The sequence below is a fragment of the Pomacea canaliculata genome, linkage group LG3, assembly GCF_003073045.1.
Source record: "Pomacea canaliculata isolate SZHN2017 linkage group LG3, ASM307304v1, whole genome shotgun sequence".
NCBI lineage: Eukaryota > Metazoa > Mollusca > Gastropoda > Architaenioglossa > Ampullariidae > Pomacea > Pomacea canaliculata.
This window is the reverse complement of record NC_037592.1, coordinates 4,299,978-4,316,224: the sequence shown is the minus strand read 5'-3', so window position 1 is coordinate 4,316,224 and position 16,247 is coordinate 4,299,978. Positions and strand designations below refer to the sequence as shown.

Genomic DNA, 16,247 nt, shown 5'->3' with positions numbered 1-16,247 from the left:
GTCAGATATAAGTCGCTTAAGTTGTGGTTAAAGCGATTATTTCAAATTCTGTATCTCAAAATCAGGCGGAAGAAAAGTCAAAACGATTTTGTGTAAATAAAATCTTAGAAGTTTAAAAAAAATGTTCAGCGGATAGTTGAATCGACAAAAAACTGCTAATTAACTGAGATAACTGATAGTCACGCAGGTCCTGAGCTAAAAATAGCCTTCATGTAAACTGTATGTCATTATCTCTGATTACTATTATATCATCCTCGTAAATACAGAATTATCATTGTCCTAACAACTGCGATAACAATTAAGAATTCACACCCTGAGAAAACATTATGGGAAGGAGGAGGTCGTGTCCTCGGGGTTCTTATGTTCTTGCAGCAGCTGCACGTGGCTTTCTTCATCCAGGCAAGTGCTACTGTGTGTTGTTACAACAGTGTAGTCCGGTCACAACGACAGCAGCAGTAACAACTCCCTGTGGATGTGCGTATGAATGTGAGTGGCTCAACAGACCACATTTAGTCAAAACAGAGCTCTGCAAAAGGTCACATGCTCCAGCTTTGAAAAAAAATCCATTATAAATATGAACACCGCTTGTTTGTTCCTTAAATTTTGCAGAATTTTCTGTTTTGATTAAGCTAATGTAATAAGCCACAATTTATATTCTTCGAATATATTTTGGACATTTTATGCAATGGCTGTATGGAGCACGCGAAGTTACGCACCTCTAATTATGCACAGCCCAGCATAGATCATATACAGACACCGAAGATATCTAATAATATCTGGCAAAAAGGATTTCTCTTTACGAGAATAAATAGCAAACAAAAAATGTTGGTTCCCAGCTTCACCTTCCGACTGTTTTCTGTCATCATGCGTTGTTATCGCTCAATTATCGCATTAATAACAGCTCATTATTCCTAAATACAATTAGTTTTTTTAATTATTTTGACTATAAATTTATCTTTGAAGTAGATGAAAAACACTTCAAGGATAATTGGAAGTATACTTAACGGTGGATGAGTTTGGATACAGGTTAATAATGCATCCACAGACAGGTTTGAAATATAGAAAATCTGATAGCAGAGTCCAAAGAATGCATAACTGTTCAACCTGTTAGTGTTCCTGCACTTTCTCTTGAACAGTTTTTACTAGCTCCTCTAATGATAGTACTCTCATGGTAACGAGAGTCTTGACGATGTCAAGAGCATCACTGCTGGTCATCTTGGCCTTCCTGTTGCCGGCTGTGGAGGAACAGTTGGCCAACTTCAGTTGTGCAATGATGTGTTTCCGTCTTTCTTCTTCTCTCGCCCGCCGTCTGCGTTCTAAATAAATGTTGAGTGTGTACAAGAAAGGGTTAAGTGCCGAGTTCACAGGCAGAACAAAAATAGCGATTCCTACATTGACTTCTCCAAAGACAGGAATATCGAAGGACGCGAGAATTCCCGCCAGCCCCACAGGGAACCAACACAAGAAGTCGGACATGGCGACTGTGATGAGACGACGAGCGATGGTAAAGTCGTTGGCAGATTTAGAGGTGCTCGTGGCACTAATGGAACTGGAGCGAATCGACCAGTAAACAAACACTTGGCCCACAAAAATGAGGAGAAAGCAAATAAAATTGAGAACAACTATGACATAGAAGGAATACATACGACCAGGGAAGTCAATCCTGGAGGTAGGGAGTGGAATACAAATGCTGGTCTGGCTGTAGAAGTGCCAGTGTGACGTCACAGGGAGGAGAGGACTGATTGCCAGACTCACACCTGTCAGCCACCCAACACCACATGCAATCTGTGCTGATCGTTTGGTAAAATGCAGCGAGCTGAAAGGAAAGCGGAGAACCAAAAAGCGGTCAAAGGTTATTAAAAAGATGATAAACACAGATACCTCCAAGGATAACAAGCACAGAAAACCTGACAGCTTGCACAGGTGACTGTTTCTCCAACTGACATCCTCCCACAAGTAAGACCTCTGTACCTGTGGTCGACTATGCCGATAATTAAGAGATAAATGCCCATGAGAGGTCGGCCACACACAGGTTGGTGACAAAGACATCGTAGCCCACGTTACCTGCCGACTTCAAGAAGATCAAACGGTAAAGCAGTGTGCCGCCATTTCCCACTAAGGCCAGCGAGGCAAAGATGGCGAGACCCACGCGGTACAGGTTGGAGCGCAGCAGATCGTCACAGGAAGACACGTCATCGGAGGGAGCGTGACAGTTGAGCACGTTGAACCCTCGGGGTAGTGTCGCCGGACAGCACAGCTTGTAGTTGTCGGAGAAAACAGTTTCCAGTCTGCTCAAAGCTTGAAACATTTCTCTAGGGAACAGTGAGACTGGGCTTTGGCGCACATCCAGCACGCTCAAGTGACTGTTATTACCAAAACCTTGTTTGGTCACGTGATTAATAAAGCTACCAGACAGATTCAAAGTGGTCAACATTGAGAAGAAGGAAAACATTCCAAAGTCGATTTCTGACAGTCGGACGTAAGACATGTCTAGGACCTTGAGAGAAGAAGGGTGAATAAAGTCTTGAAAGAAAAAGTGTGTGAGAGGATTGTTGCTTATCTTTAGAAACTCTAGGCTTGTCCACCCGTCAAAAAGACTGCTATTTATGTCTGTTAGTTTATTACTGCTGAGGTCAAGGATGCGGAGGTTACCCAACGTGACTTGGTGCAGTTTGGTGAGATTACAGCGGACGAGGGAGAGATGAACGAGGAAACTGTTGTTCCATAGATGAGCGAGGGTCAGTGATGTCCCGCTGGCATCAAGGTATCGAAGGTTGAAATACTCAGCGGCAGGGAAAATGTCCGAACAAACGAAGGCCCATCCGTGACAGTCACAGTGTGGAGGACATGTTTCGTGACACAGTATTTCATCATCACGCTGTGGACAATGGTACACCCCGTCACACACGTGACTGTCGTGAACACACACCTGCGAGCCACGACAACGGTAGTAACCTGGACACGTGTACCTGTCACATGCCGCCTCGTCTTCGTGACCAGGACAGTCGTACAGCCCGTTACAACGGAGGTAGACAGGAAGACACACCTGCTGAAGGCTGGTGCACGTGAAGTGGGAGTCAGGACAAGAAACATTCGACATGTTAGATGTCTTGTATTTATTGAGAATAAGTCGTCCATCTTGAAAATCTAGTCTTAGAGATGTTGTGAAAATGAAGTCCCGGTAAGAAATAGTGTCATTCCAAGAATCTACATGACACAGCTGTTCGTCCGATTGGTCATCACAGTCCGCTTGATTATCACACACGTCTGTGTGATCAACGCACTGCCCACAATCAACATTTATTCATGTATTCAATCATTTCATGGAGTAAGACAGAATAGTAATACAGTAAAAAAATGCATTTTTGCATCCAGTGTTAAACTATTACCGATGAGTAGATCAGATAGTTTTTTTATTTTAGGAAAATTTTATTATTAAAAAACTTAACTATAACAGTTACAGTAGGCCGACAAGATGGTGGCCAGGAGATTGTATGTGTGTGTGTGTATGTGTGTGTGGTATTAATTGCAGCACAAGCACCTACCTTCTTATCGCTGCAAAGGACAGATAACAAACGATCACATAGAGGGAACTTGCAGAAATCTTCGTCACTTCCGTCCCTACAGTCAGGCCGATGGTCACACACTAAGGTGTAGGGGACGCTGTCCTCTACACTCTCGCACTTAAAGAACGGCGGAAGTGACGTCAGTGGTGCCGAACAGGAAGTCGTGGCGCCATTGTTATTAGACCAGCAGGCAGAGCCGCCATCACAAGCCAGGAACACGTGAGTGAAGTGGTTAGCGGGGCAACGGATGTACGCAGCCTGTTCAGTATTTCAATATTGCAATTCTAGGCACGAGACTGACAATAATGAGCAATCATGTCATTCTGATATAATGTACGAATCAAGCCATGCGTGTAATGTGCGTGTAATGTGTAATGATAAAAATGTAAAGTACGTACATAAGATTACATTCGAACACAACAAAGTCTTCCCTAACAGCCAAGATGGCAACAACTTCTACTCAAGGTCAACAGGAAGTTTACTATTTAGCAACTTAATCAAGTCAACACGTTCGTACGCAGCACGTCTGTTACTGACCTTTGACCCTGTAGGAGTGGGTTGCCTGGTTGAAATGACTGGCGGTGGGATGACTGGGTGTCGTGTAGTACTCCTAGGCAACTGGCATAAGCGGCTCGTGATTAATCTAGCCCTGTCACACTCGCTTTTAGAAAGGTCAGGAAAGATATCTCCATAACTATTCATACGTCCTTCGATAAAAAAACAATAATTTCTACCTGTAGTGTATTTTGTGTTGGTGGTAAGTGCGACAGTCTCATCCAACCACTGTAGACTGTGTTTATACCTGACAAAGTTAAAAAAAAAATAACAGGTAAAGTAATCAATCGGTTGATAAGTTAGTCTTTGATTCAACTTAATAGACGGCAAACAATATTTGCAAGGAAACGACCTCATACCTAAAACAATAAGTGTGAATAACACAAGTTTCAATAACACAAGTGTGAACAGTACAAGTGTGCTTACATTGGCAATGATGTATGCGACATCGTCATCAGTCCAATTGAATGTCTGAAGTTTCTCTTGATGAAATTATTGAATATCGTTTCCTATGGATTCTGGGTTCACATCACGGGGCATTTTGTTCTCAATCACACCATTACTGCTGGCAGAAGAAGTCTCATATTTTTGGTACTCAGACTGACCAGTTGTCCTCCTCGCTTCTGACACCATTCATTCTCAAAGTACCAAGTCGACAGTTGATTAACACGTGACATCGCAATGCAGCGCCGGCCACCTGAAATATTCCCTGCTTGAATGTGCCATCACCCTGCCAGCAACCACCTTCGGCTTTCTTGTTGTTACAGTCAAACATCAAGATACAGGGAGTGTCCTGCCACATGTCCGGCCAGTCACTAACCGAACAGTTCCACCTGTCTCCGGACAGCTCAACGGGTGGTTGTGACTTGTGTTGAAAATCAAAAGCTATTGTGAAGTCTCTTCTCACATGCGTTTGATAATTGACAAACTCTATGAATACCCACCCGGAATAGAAAGCAAGGGCATTGCAGAGATTTATTGATGATTGGCATAACTCGTACGTTAAGGTGTTGTTGTCCGTTCGAAAGGTGACGTAGTCGGTGTTGTTGTTCTCCTTGCAGACATAATATTTCAGGAGAAGGTGGAGGACAATAATATGGTCATCTGGCGCTGTCAGGTGCAGGGAGACTCTTTTAAACTGTGGATAGGGTATGTTGTATGTCCAGTCTTTTAACTCGATTTTACCTGTCGACATTGCAAAATAAAATCCTCACTTTCACAGAAAAGTTATTACTTACACTCTATGCCAAAAGAGTTATAGTGTTGTACTTGCTTTAATTGTCTAATGTGGGACACCCTGTATACGTGATTTGTTATCTTTTAAAGCAGGGATGCACAACCTAGCGCACAACTATATTCGGCCCGCGACGCGGTGCCATATCCGGCCCGCGAAACTTCTGCCCACAGTGCAGGAAATCGGCATGTTAGTGATTAAAGAAGACCTTAAAAAAACGAAAAAACAGGAAGAAGAAGTATTTATCCCCACGTAGGGGCGTCTCTCAATCTTTTTTTCGATGGACGAACATTTCGATTCAGTGCTCCGACTGGGTGTCTCTACGATGAGGCCGGACATTCAGAAGTTGGTTTCGGGAAAACAACTTCAAATATCCCACTAATTACCACATAATTAATGGTAAGTACAACTTGTTTCTAATAAAAAATGGTATCTGCTCTATTTTTTTGTATTTTTGCGGTGAAGTGGCCCGCGACACGGCTGTCCGAAATGGATATGGCCACGCAGGCCGAAAAAGGTTGGGCATCACTGTTTTAAAGTGTTGAAATATGTTCTTATAAGCAATCAGTGGAGTCATACCTGATACATTTGGTCTTCTTAAATACTTTGTACCTTTGTGCATTTCTACCTACCTTTGTACACAGCGTAAAATTCTAGCAAACAATAACACACCTGATGTTGAAGAATCAAATGTGATTTTCAGTTGTTGGCGATTCATCTTTGGCAGGGATGTAATGTTAACGGTCATCTTGAAACCAGGCAACCTTTTTAAAATGGTCATAATGAAGGTCAAATTAAAAGTCACAAGATGAGAATCGTTAATAAATGTTTTGGGGAAGTGCGAGGGACAAGCAGTGACTAGAGTCACATTTGCATCGTGTAGCAGGACGATGTCATCATTGTCATCACAGTCTGTACTCAGGCTTTGTAACCTCATGGCGGCCACCGGCTGCTGTGGACCACTCACATCCAGGGAACAAAAGAGAGTGTCGGGTGAGGACAGTTGATAGAAATGTCCGGGCTGAAAACACCAGTGAGTTCGACTCTCGTTATCAATCACGTGATATCTGACAGCGCGGCGCGTGCAGTTTCTAACTTGTATCTCGAGATGAGACGATCCCTGGCTTGAGTGTGAGTTAGTGATGGCATCCAGCATCTCTACAACAGAGTTGTTCTTGAAATAAGTCCTCACCCCTGTCTCTTTGTCACGATGATCACGATCATCTCCTGGCTCTAGGCTCCTGTGGTACGTGTGCTGCCCCCGGGGGGTAGAGTGGTAAGAGGAGGGAGATGGACTGTGTAGTGGACTGTGTCTAGTGCTGTTGACCTCACGTGACCTGGCAGCCTTCATCACTCCGCTAGTCGTGGTCGTGTAGGATTGTGATGGAAAATGACAGAAAAGTAGGAAAACAATCCTTGTTACTGTCCTGCTCATGACTCGGGTATGTCTGCTCTGTCTACAAATACTCAGGACCATGGTACCCGATGTCTTAGTCTCACCAGTAACCTCTAACCTTTGCGAAGGAGCTGGCAAAACGCACAGGAATTAAGAATTAACGACCATCTTTCACACATGATCTTAACTACCGTCTGTTAAGTTCCTCTGACTGTTAGTCACTGATTTATAAAGATGTCTGAGACAATATTTCAGTAATAATTTGCTATTTTAGGAAAAAATACACATTTTATTTTCTGAAATTTATTTTAAGTGTAAAAACTATTTTATCTTTAAGAGAGTTTAAAACAATAAAACTTGAGTGAAACCTAATTTGACTACATTTATTTTCTATTTTGCATCCCAGTATTTTGTCGTCGAAATTCTTTAACAGATGTTAAATTCTCGTATTACACTAATTGTGTGCTGCGTGTTTCCCACTTTTGAGCAGCAGAGCAACTGAAATGTGATCTTAATTGACTGAGACATACACGCAAAAATGTCCATTTAAAATTAACCTTCTAACGAAAATATTTTTATGTAGCAAACAAAAAGCAATGCCGACAGCGATGACGGCCTTTTATTTTTATTTCTTTTGTAAAACTTAATTCTGTGCAAGAACATTTTAAATGGAAATGGAGAAAATACTACGGTAGCTTCGTGAAAAAAGTTTGCGTTAACCGATAAAAGCAGATTTTAAAAATGTCTCCCATAGAGAGTTCCTTTTATGTCGTTTTCTCTGCTGGATTCAATGGAACAATTGTAGGGAAGGGAATCATCAAGATGATATCGACTGAGAGACGGGGTGGTGCGGGTGGGTTGGTGTATAAATAGCGGATAAATTGCAGTGCCTGTAGCTTTGACCCCCCCCCCACCTCCTCTTTCAGGTCCCAGAAGCAAGACTGGATCGCACAGGCTTTGGAAGTCAAGGTACACAATGACAGGAAGGGAGCCAGCAACACCTGTATCGGTGAGAAATGCCGTGAGGTCGTTGTGGGCAGCTTTACATGAGGCCGGCCCATCTCCTCTCCCTCGCTGCCTTACCTTCCCCAACAACTTAGAAAACTTCTTTTTATTATTTTAATTTTACTAGTTATGATTATGTTAAATGTTTATTATTTCTACTAATTATATAATGTCAGAATGAAATGCTGAGCATTTGTGTTTTTCTTTGATTTGGGTTTCTCCCAAGCTAATGCCAGTTCAAGCATTTCTTCATCCAAAGAATTATCGGAAAAATTTAATAGAATTGGATTAATCTGAGACATTGTTTCGCTGTCGTAGTGATTACAGGAACTCTTGCGGCATAAAACAAAGGGAGGCTAGTGAGTGTGACTTAGCAGTGCAGTTATTGCCCTTGCCTTCACGTTTCCAGGCAAACCCTTTACCGTATCAGCATCGCTATTTAGGCTTCAAAAAGAAGACAGTGATATTGAGTTTGAATGGTGTATAATTTACCACCGTGTCAAGCTTGTTTTTATTGCAGGTTTTAGATAAATGACAGGACTAGTGAAACTAGGGGAGGGCGAGAAAGTTCATGATTCATGTCTAGCATTATTACTAGTGTTAGTCTTGTCTGCTACCATTTAGCCGACATTGTGTCAAATAAAGGGATTTCAATAGTTTTTACCTCTGTGCATGCGATGTTTGCTGGTGTGCACTTCGAGAAAGAAAAAGAGACTATTCCCCAGGTGTTGGGAAATATTATTCCGCATTGGGCTAGGACTAGTCACTAGTGTTCTATAAGTTTATGCTGAAAATGGGAGACAACTAGTTTTGCTGGGTGTGTTTGTTGTTGCCTCCCATATGTTGGTCGAGTTTTTATTCAGAGAGGAACAATTTTTTTCTTTGTCGTGGTTGAATGAAAGATATTTCTTTACATTAAAAATAAAAAAACTAAAAGTTAAAACAACGCAAAACAAAACAAACAAAAAAAAAAACTAAGGCAAAGGAAAAGATTCGCTGCGCATGCCTAGAAAAATAATACAGAAACCGACTTTGTGACTGTTGGGGCGCACAGAAGTGAAGTGGGTTCAGATCTCGTCTCGGGACACTGACATCTATTCGCAGGGCTGACCGTCTGGTGTTTTCTACGGGTACTTCGGTTTCCTCCTCACCCCTCTACCTTCATAGTGCAAAATCGCCTTACATGAAATAACTTTCCGATTATTAAATCAACTGTTTTGCGAAGGTATTTCTTTCTCTCTGAGGGAAGAACTTGGTAATTTTAGCGATCAACGAGGCCTGCACAGTCTGACAGACGCTCGCTACAGGAAAAATCACAAAGTATGATGACACAACTGAAGTAATTTTACCAAAAAAGTTGTCAATTTATTCGAATTTATACAAAAATAATAATACTATTCTCACGCTTTCAATCTGAGAACCACATTTTCAACTTGTAAAATTCTTCTTAAACAGAAAATGGTCTTGTCAGATTAATACCTTCTTCATGCTAATAGTTGCTCATCTTTTATCTGTATTTTGTTGTTGTTGCTGTAATCAATGTTTCTTTAACCACTCTTCGTTGTTTTCATCGGCTGAGGGTGTGATAATCTTGAGAATGGTTATAATAAATCGAATAATATATATCTCCAACCTGTAGAAATGGTGATGTTTCATTAGTGATTACTGTTAAAGTGTCGTAAATTGTAAAATAGAAATTATCTAACCAGACAGGTTCGTCTGTTACATTTTCTGTTTCACAAAAACAAATGTGCAGGATAAACTAATGTTTGAGAGGCAAAGATAGATATTAATTAATACTGCCCTGCGCATTGCTCATGAAGCTGTTCAAGAATATGATCCATGAAAATTGTCATAAACATTTATGTTAACCAAATATTTTAAAATGACTCACGTGGTCAACAAAAATAAAACAATATCAAAAGTATATCAAGCATTGTGGCAGTCTTAAGAAACGATTTTTTCAATTGTCTTCAAAATGTCCTAAACATTAATAATAGTGTTCAGTATGGATGTTGTAATGTGGGGAAAACGATTTTTATCAACCCAAGGTCTCAAGCCTGTCACTTGATAGAAATGAGATTGTCACTGGATGACAGTGTTCAGACCAAGGTCTCAAGCCTGTGGAGGTCGTCGGTGCTCTTCTTGCGCCTGCTCATCTGCTTTCTCCTCAGTCTGATTTCCCAAGCCTTCATCTGCATGCTGTGCAGGCGCGAGACTGAGCTCCGGGTTCTTGGGGTCAGCACTTTCCCGTCGGCCACCTGGTGACTCCTGGGGTCACTAGCGAGCAGGTAGTCGTTGGCGTCATCTGCGTTGGCCAGCAAGGAGGAGGAGTCCTTGACATCGGCTTCTCCTTCGTCCGTTTCCGTGGACGAGTAGTGCGCGGAGCTCTGGCGCTTACTCTTCATCCGCAGCCGCCGTTTGCGCATGACCGTCAGCGAGCGGTCCTGGATGCTGTCGGTGCGGAGGAGACTGGACACCGAGTGTGCCTTCCGGAAGCTGCCACCCCGTCTAAAACTCAACTCGTCGTCCGCCACGGCCGCCTCGTCGATGTCCAGAGCATGGTAGATGTCGCCCATGGACGCCGAGAGACCGCCGAAGAAGGCCGGCGGGGTCGGCGTGTCGTTGCTGAGGTAACCGGACTCGTCGGAGAAGCAGGACAAAGGTCGGGTAGAAGAGGGGGAGATGGGGTATCGAGACTGTTCCAGCGTGGCCAGCATATCAGTGGACTTGTACAGCTTGTGGTTGTTGTGGGTGGCTCTTGGTCGCTGGATGAAATGGAAGGTGGGCTTAGGTGGGGAGATGCTGAGATCCTCTAAGGTCTCCTTCACGTGATCAACAAATTCTGTAGAAGCACACAGTTGATCCTGCGACTTGGAAGGTGCGGAGGATGGGCAGGGGCTGAGAACGCCCTAGAGGATGTGCGCGCACCCGGGGAAGAAGGCACGCGGACTCCTCGTCACGGGGAGTGGAGACTGCTTCGCGTGGATCCAAGGTGGGGAGCAGGGAAGGACTTCTTGCCGGAGGTTCTCCATCAGTCGTCGCCCGGGTAACATCTACGTCACACGTCAGAGCGCACATCGACCTGGGGCTGGGCTTTGGGTTGGTGAAGTTCGCTGGTGGAAAATACGATTTCAGGTCGTAGTTAATGCGCTTCTGTTCGTACCGATGAGATGGTTGGGGCGACAAAGAAGAAAAGCTGCCACTTTCACCTCTTTCCTGCTGGAAGGTCAACTCTGACAGGGTCTGCAGTGAACTTCCGGTCGAAGCAAGCAAAGGCTGAGAGAGTGACTCAACCACGCAAGATGCCGGGCGCTGAGTGTATTTGAGTTTCCGCGGCAGTGGTTTCGGCTTCTCGATGGTCTTCACGGATGATATCTCGACGAGCGGTACAGAAGTTTCCACAAAACAGGATGCAGGGGGTTGTGTTTTGCGGCCATTTTGCGCATGCGTAAGTTTCTCAGTGTCGATCTGCTCGATGCACTGCAGGTTTTCAGTTGACCCACGAGGTGACCCTGACTCTCCGACAAAGCACGACACGGACTTTGACTTTTTCTTTTTGGGTTTCACTTCTTCTAACTTTTCCAGCTGCGGGTATTTGAGTCCGGAGGCAGAAGTCGGACTCACACTTTCTGTCTTTTTGCCCTTCTTGTTTCCGTTGAGCAGTCGTGACACGACAGACGACACTCTGTGGGAACTCATTGCTGAAGTTCTTTTTCCTAGTTGATCTGAAATATAAAAAAAAAAAAATTATCACATGAGCTCGTCACACATTGTTCTATTCCGTTATTACGAAATAAAACATAGAATATTAAAGTAAAATATGAAATAATTGTTAGTTTAGCACCTTACTTCTCCATATATATATATATATGAAATATGCAAATATGTAGCATGAAAAGTTAAGGGAATAATTTGCCTTTCTTTATCCTACATATACCATGAGATTTTTTTCAACGGCTTATTCCTCTGGCTATCCCTTTGCTCTCTCGACTGGGTGTGAACGCCCTGTGGACTACTGTTCATCACGTAAGGGTCAAGGCTGACCACACCATCCGAAGCGAGCATCTGTGACCCCGTGTTTTGCTGCGACCTTTGGACTAGAAGTGTGTCAACTGGTCTACACAGCAGCACATGCAGTTAAAATATTCATGCTGGTCACGGAAAATGCATTCATTCAGTTGGTGACTTGTAAATAGTACTGTGTTTGAACTATGACATAATCGTGAATATGCGTTTCACCGGGACTGATTACTTGAATAGTTTAAACTAAACAAGGTACACACAGAGACCTATATCTTTAATTGCTCTAACTACCATATAGCACACATCATCACAATATTCTCACACACTCCTCTACACATAAAATAAATAAAGAAAGTACAAACCTTATAAGGTTGCACACCCACTTGCACACCTCTGCAAGACCTTTCACAGAGAGAGAGAGAGGTTGAAGGAAAGTAGTGAGAGAGAGAACAAGATTGGGGGTGGGGAGAGATTGGAAAGAGAAGGGGATGAGTAGCGAGAGAGAAGATACAGAGAGAGCGAACAGAGGGAAGAGGGGACCAAGTGATACAAGAGGCTTAAAGAGGGGCTAAGGGGGAGATAGAGAGGGGAGTAGAGGAGTACATTAAAAGATGAAGTGGGAGAGGGAGAATTGGTATTTTACCTTCAAACTATTAACTAAGGCTAAATTACAACAAAGCAGCAGTTTGTGTAAGCGAAGGTCAGGAGAGTCGCGAGTGAGAGTGGGAATAGAGAGCGAGCGAGAGAGACAAACTGAACGAGTAATAGTGGATATGGAGAGACAGACAAATGGACCAAAAAAAAGAAAAAGAAAAGAAAGAAAGAGCAACATGAGAGTGACAGATTTAATTTAATAAACGATCGTGGTGACTGATACGAATATACACTACAGCCTCTAGACTTCATGCCGCCTACGGTTGACATGTGCAGGTGTGAACACCCACAGCATGCACCACACCACGCACACATGCACGGCTAGCTTGTTACTTGCCGTGTGCGCCCACGCGGTCTCCCACCACACACACAAACACAATAATAGTGTCCACAGTGAACCAGAAAGATGAACACAACACATACACAAAACTGTGCTACAGTCATTAACGGTGGAGTTAACAAGTGAATGAAAGAAGGAAAGAACAGGATGCCCTATCGCTACAGTCAAACAGTTTTTGTCATCAAGGTCTCACCTGACTTTGCATCTTATAGAGTGACAGTGCTCAGTTTTGCTAATACTAAATTTTAAAAAAGTTGTTGAAATATTTTACCTCTGTAAAGCGATCAGATCATCCCCAATGTTTGGTCGCAGTATGTACAAGTATCCTGAACAGCAGCAGTGTACAGCAAACTCACAAAATGTCAGAAAACAGTCGTGTAGTCACTACAGCAGGGTAGAAACAACCGAGTGGCAAGGTGCACTGTCATAAAGTGACCCTGCCTACGTCACACAGCACGTCGATGGATGAGAGAAAGATGAGGCAACCTTCCAAGAGAAACAAACCAACGAGTGAAATGCCCGCCCTCGCCCTGACCCCCTTAATATATGCACGCATCAGGGTCAGCTGACGTGCGATTGGCCAGCATTGTAACAAGAATAGCGCGATGAGAGCGTCCAGTGCTAGTCTACTGCGATAAACCTAACCACCACTCAGCCAGGTGTAGTGATACAGCGCGGTGAATCGCCAGCCAATGGCGACGGGGTACCCGACGGAGTCCGCGAAAGAGGGAGGGAGGTGCGTGGGCGAGTCCGGGATTCTCGCACCCAGGGTGGGCAATTAGCGAAGCTCCACCCACACCGAGCACATGTAATTACTTTTGTCATTGTAGCAAATACGCTCTCTGACTGTGTTACTTTCTTGTATGACCTATGACCCTACATCATTGCATGGCAAGGTCTCACTCTCATGTTCTTTGTTGACCTTTGGGATGGAATGGTGAAATGTGTGACCTTTTTGTTTTCCAAACATTTTAAAATGTTTTGCCTTTTCCTCTCATCCAAGTTTTTTTTTTTCTTTCGGTTTGATGTTTAAGTTTCACTTTTTTCTTCTAGTCTGTCTCTTCTCTTATAAAAATCCGTGACAAAGACCAAGACAGCAAATATTACGGAAATTTAAAAGACCTCCCCCCCTCCCTGAGTCATTAGTTTCACCTCACCATCCCCAACCACCCTTCGAGACCTTGTACTGTGGCAGTCGAACAACATGCACGAAATCAACAACAAAATATTACTTTCATTCAATTTCTCGAATTTTGTTTTGGTAAAACGTAACGAACATTAACCATTGTTAATTCTGAAGTTATGTCCCTTTGATTACTATGAGTTTGTCTATACATGAGTATGTAGGTGTGTGCGCTAGTGCTGGCGTGTGTGTAAATGTTGTCCTGGCTGTTTCAGCTTTTCGTGCCCCTCCTTTGAGGTGCCCCACAAACAGGCATGTCTAGCAGACACTCGCTATTCAGCATAATCCTTCCTTTCACGCCTGTCGCAGTTGTCTCTTCACTGGCCTCGTAACCTCCCCTCTCTCCCCTCTATACCCCCTCCCTTGACCCTCACATCCACAGAAACAAAAGACTTCAAAACCACTTTGAGAAGTAAGCAGAACATTTAAAAAAAAAATTCATCGGAAAAAGGCTGACAAGGGCAGGTGTCAGGAAACGGTCGTCTTTTTTCAGACACGTTTTTTTATAAAAAAAACACGTGTCTGCCTAACTGCCTTGTTGCTAGATGACTAATGCGGTTCCTGTCCACCTTCAGAAACAAGTTCCGCTGTGTGTACGACCCCGCACGCAGACCTTAACATTTTAAAGCATGATGAAATACCTGTTGTCTAACGGCGGTTAGACTCAGTAATGTAAATAATTGTTTATTATAAATTATCATCACCATTGTCTTCATGTGTGCGCTGGTAATGAAATCTAGTTCAAACTTAGGCCTTTCTATTCTACTGCAATGGAGTTAGAACCCTGACCACTGAACTATGGTCATGTGTAAAGTAAAATTAAAGCAAATATAACTGAGGATCGTTGTTACAAAAGCTGTTCTTCAAATGATGTGTCTTCCACTTTATGTTTAGGTCGCGCTTTCAGAACACGAGTATGTGCTGTCTCAGTTGATGTCTGTCAAAGGAGGAAGCTTTTTATTTTATGAATATTTTATTTCTTGTTTGAAGAGTTCATTAAAATTAAATATTGAATAGTAATTTACGGTACCATGAAAATTATAATAATAATACATACATCCTGAAGATTGTCTGAAAACTGCTCAGTAAGAATGGCGAGGGACAAAGAGCCGAATGCCTTGGAAAATTTGCATTTTGATTGGAAAAGTTACAGATAGGGAATCGTGGGGTTGGGTCTTGTTATAGTTGTCTCAGTCTCACCATTTCTACAAAAGAAACAGACAAAAAAAAATAAAAAAAAGGACACATGTACACATTATATTCAGACAAATTATTACAGATGGCGGAGGGTGGAGATATCAGTCACCTGTTCACAGCTCGAAATAACTACCACTCGGTAACAGCAACCTGTCAGCCCCTGTTGACTCCAGATTGCTATTCACGGCCGTCTACTCCCTACACGTGGACAAGAGCTGTAGGGGTCAGTGGTCAGGGATTAATGACGATCAGAAGATCGGACGAACGACGATCAGACGAGCAACGAACCGTGGCTGGCGAACCGCTCGAGCGATTGAGTCAAGCTCACGACAGGGGGGCCTGTCGAACCCTGGGGAGCCTGGCTGGCAACTGGCGGTCGGTGATGGGTCCACTTGTGCCTCTGTTAGGTCAGGGGATCGCCCATACTTACAACACAATGGAAGCCGCCATGACCTGCCTCATCAGTATGTCTCTTACATCAAAGTAGTCTTCCGGTAGGTGTCACTGGCTCCTTGTCTGAAGTCTCATCACCACTGGGGGTAGAGAGGTAGGGAAGGGGAAGAAAGGACAGTTTCACGGACACCTCGTTACGCTTTTTGGGCAGATCATCGACAGGCGACAGTTGTTCTTTGAAACTTTTGTTCAAAGCTGACAAGGTTCATGGAAACACTCACACATTACAACATGAGCACGCGCACATAGCCACCCCCGACTCTCCCCACCCCTACACATACATATCCATACACACACACACCCGCATACATACAGGCATACACGCACGCGCGCACACACACACACAATGCACTCGAACAACTTATCTACACCCGGAGTGACACACCTGCCCCTCTCTCCTCGCGTGATTACTTTTTCGTGTGCGGGTATGTATGCGTGTGTGTGCGTGTAAATATGCATATGGTTTTTAGAGGCACCGCTTACAAACAAATAAATGTACATGAGGGTTGTGTGCTTACAGGTGCTTGTCCTCTTTCCCTAACCGTCTCTTTCTCACAGTCAGGTTATGTAACAATGGGGTGGAGGCTCCTCAACTATGGCGGACACAATGACGAGAGACGGGATTAAATCTTCTTTGA

The 16,247-nt window shown here is 43.5% G+C and overlaps 2 protein-coding genes across 3 annotated transcripts; both read right to left on the bottom strand.

Moving 5' to 3' along the window:
* Positions 1 to 1,993: 1,993 nt before the first annotated feature.
* LOC112558693 (G-protein coupled receptor GRL101-like) lies at positions 1,994 to 3,880 on the bottom strand. The gene is made up of 2 exons (XM_025229281.1): positions 3,546 to 3,880; positions 1,994 to 3,283 (listed from the first exon to the last, which is right to left on the bottom strand). The coding sequence occupies exon 2, from the start codon at positions 3,098 to 3,100 to the stop codon at positions 1,994 to 1,996; it is 1,107 nt and encodes a 368-aa protein (XP_025085066.1). The 5' UTR covers positions 3,101 to 3,283; positions 3,546 to 3,880.
* A 5,216-nt stretch (positions 3,881 to 9,096) lies between these two features.
* On the bottom strand, positions 9,097 to 13,332 carry LOC112560708. Of its 2 annotated transcripts, none has more exons than XM_025232722.1 (2): positions 13,048 to 13,332; positions 9,097 to 11,484 (listed from the first exon to the last, which is right to left on the bottom strand). In XM_025232722.1, exon 2 carries the CDS (start codon positions 11,456 to 11,458, stop codon positions 10,592 to 10,594), a length of 867 nt encoding a protein of 288 aa, XP_025088507.1. In that variant the 5' UTR covers positions 11,459 to 11,484; positions 13,048 to 13,332; the 3' UTR covers positions 9,097 to 10,591. The 2 variants fall into 2 exon arrangements, with proteins under 2 accessions (XP_025088507.1, XP_025088508.1); XM_025232723.1 differs by having other exon boundaries at positions 13,048 to 13,307.
* Positions 13,333 to 16,247: the final 2,915 nt, after the last annotated feature.

Coding starts and splice junctions, on each gene's coding strand:
- LOC112558693 (XM_025229281.1), bottom strand. CDS start 3,100: ATGTCGAATGTTTCTTGTCCTGACTCCCACTTCACGTGCACCAGCCTT.
- LOC112560708 (XM_025232722.1), bottom strand. CDS start 11,458: ATGAGTTCCCACAGAGTGTCGTCTGTCGTGTCACGACTGCTCAACGGA.